This window comes from Pinus tabuliformis, chromosome 9 (genome assembly GCF_031772625.1).
Source record: "Pinus tabuliformis cultivar Carrire ecotype Pingquan chromosome 9, CPIR1, whole genome shotgun sequence".
Classification (NCBI taxonomy): domain Eukaryota; kingdom Viridiplantae; phylum Streptophyta; class Pinopsida; order Pinales; family Pinaceae; genus Pinus; species Pinus tabuliformis.
Window position 1 is genome coordinate 1,632,964,387 of NC_142307.1, and position 2,997 is coordinate 1,632,967,383.

At 34.9% G+C, this 2,997-nt stretch overlaps 1 protein-coding gene across 1 annotated transcript; it reads left to right on the top strand.

Annotated features, from left to right (window-relative positions):
- Positions 1-550: 550 nt before the first annotated feature.
- LOC149155090 (dirigent protein 11-like) lies at positions 551-1,057 on the top strand. The gene has a single exon (XM_089444315.1). The coding sequence runs from the start codon at positions 551-553 to the stop codon at positions 1,055-1,057; it is 507 nt and encodes a 168-aa protein (XP_089300441.1).
- The last annotated feature ends 1,940 nt before the right edge of the window (positions 1,058-2,997 follow it).

The window sequence follows — 2,997 nt, forward strand, 5'->3', positions numbered from 1 at the left end:
GTTATTAGTAAATTGGATAATAGTGATTTCAGTTATGGAATTCGAATTTAATTTAAAAGGTTTAGAGATTAATTTATACATATTTATTATTGAATAAATTTGGATTTGAAGAAGAAAGGGATTGATCACTTGAAACTTAATTTTAATATTCAATATCTATTTTTTTATATAAATATCAGGTTTGAATTTTTGTTATTTAGATTATTATATTTTACTTATACGTTTTTCAAATTTACAATACTAATAAATTTTGTTTGATGCATTTTTCTTTCATTAATAGGTAATTTTAAATAGACATAAAAGATTAATATTGGAAATAAGTACGGCATTATTTAAAATATCAAGTGAAGAAATATTCATTTCATTCTTTTTTTATTTAAAAAAAAAAAAATTGTTAGTCTTTATAAGATGTATATTGTCGAATTTTTCTCGTATTGAATTTTACCTTATCGAATTTTTTTCGTATCGAATCGAATTCGAATTTGGTAACTATAACAATTACCCATAGTGTTTAGATATTTACATGTGCAACTTCTTCCACTCTGGTTCGATGGGTCCCAGATTTTTGCTTTCGTCCATCATCGCCATTGTCGTCCTCCTGTTCGCTGCAGGTGAAGGTGAAGTAAACATGGTGTTTTATATGCATGATAATCTGAGTGGAAGCAACGTGACGGCCATCCCAGTTGCGGGATTGAATGGCTCGTCTTCAAACGCGGGGAAGTTTGGAACCATCGTAACCATCAGCGATGTTATAACCAGACGACCGGAAATCACCGAATCCGACTGCGATAATATTATCAGTCGAGCGCAAGGAACGTACGTGAATACAAACCCTGTAACTGGGCTTGATTTTTTAATTGTTTTCACGATAAGAAGTACAGGGGCAGCACTCTGGAGTTCCAGGACGGACAGGTTCGCTCAACCGCGCCGCGAGTTTGCCGTGGTGGGAGGAACCGGCAAGTTCAGATTTGCTCGTGGTTATGCAGTTGTTAACACAGAATCCCTTTCTGGCATTAATGCTATTCTCAAATTCAATGCCACCATCCGTACTAATTAATTATTTTACGAACTAGCCTCTTCTTGATATGCTCACAGTGTTGCCTTCCAAAATTCCACCCTACCTCTTTTCCTCAGTGCTATAAATAAAGTCCCGAAGGCACCCGGATTGCATAAATGGCAGCGGCACAGTGTACCTTGAATTTGCTGCTAGCTATTTGCGCCGGCGATTCCTATTTGTTACCCTATAGGAATTTTAATGCGCCCTGACATGGGGCCGCATTAAGGCGATACAACACGCTGCTAAGTGATTTTTCTCTCTCATCACTTAGCGACGTGTTGTATCGCCTTAATGCGGCCCCATGTCAGGCCGCATTAAAATTCCTATAGGATAAGAAATAGGAATTTCCATTTGCGCCTGATGATTCGGAAAGCACCGAGGATCATGCCATAATAAAGAAACAGTTCAAGTTATTATTGCGAGTTCGGGGATATAGCACGAGTTGTGTGTATCAGTTTATTTCAGCTCTCTACATTTTTCTACTTCAATTTTTTCTTTAGTTTTTATGAATTAAAAAATAAATTAATATAATAAATTTTATGATAAAATTAATCGTACTATAATAATACGAATTCTTTATATTTCTATTTTCTCGAAAAAAGAGCGACCCCTTTTCATGTAGATCAAATTTATTTTAAATGATAAAAAGAAAATCAAATTGTCGGAAAATTAATCCCAACCACGTGGTTTATTATAGTGATAGTAGCCATACTTACGAAATAGATTTTGTTTGCGCGTTACTGATTCTTGTTTGCAGGTTGAATGACAGATTAAATGAAGTGCTACTAATTCTTAATTCGGAAACACACATCAAGTAATTAAAAAGGAATGTGCGTTTAATGAAGGATTGGTAAAAACGTATGAGAAAATATTCACTCAGTGATATAGAAAAACATTTTTTTTTGTATACTTGCCTATCCTGTGTCTTAATGTTTTGCTTTGTCATGTATTAATACTTGTCCATCCTGTATTTTAATGTTTTGCTTTGTCATGTATTAATGACTCAAAATTGTATGTTTTGAAATATATGTATGTAAAAGTCTTTTGCATAGTTAGGGGTGTAAGTGTGAAAGCTCAAAAGGAGAAAATTGTGAAGAACATTTTGGTGAAGGTCTGAAAACAAACTATTACTAGGCTTTAAATAGAGTTACTCTTCAACTCGTCGTGAAGTGTAAATAGCAGGTAAGAACTTTTATTTACTTGGTGAAGGAGCCACGGTCTCCATATGAATGTATTTGATGCATTAAAATTATAAGCCAAAGTTTTATTGTGTTGCTCCATTTTTACCTACTCTGCTTTGAGTTAAGCTAAAGCCTTGAGGGAAAGACTTTCCTTTGTATTGTGTTGCTCCATTTTTACTCTGTGTTTACTGTGTTCTACTCTGCTATGAGTTAAACTAAAGCCTTGGGTGAAAGACTTTCCTCTGCCACAAATCTTTAACCTGGTATTAGAGCGTGTGAAACTTTGTTGGTGTAGAAACAAGTGTTTTTTACTGGGAAAAAACAATTTTTGGAGCGTATTTATGAGCACTGAGAAAGTTTTTTTTACAGTTAGAAATGACAACATATTTACAAAGAGGGAGAGTTTTTTAGAGTCAGAAATGGTGGCATGAAGCTTGACTAATCCTCAGATAGCTCAGTTTAATAGCAAAAATTATGACTACTGGGCTATAACAATCAAGGCTTCGTTTTCTTCCCAAGATATTTCCAACATATTTGGGATTTGGTGGAGAATGAGTTCCAAGAGCCAACATATACAAGAGCATAAAATGCCTTGTCACAAGCAGAAATGGATTTGTTGAGGGAAAACATGAAGAAGGATTCAAAATCCCTCTTCTACATCTTTCAAGCAATTCATGAAAGTATTTTCCCAAGGATTTTAGCAGCAAGAAAGTCCAAACAAGCATGGGACACCCTCCAGACTACCTACCAAGGCATGGC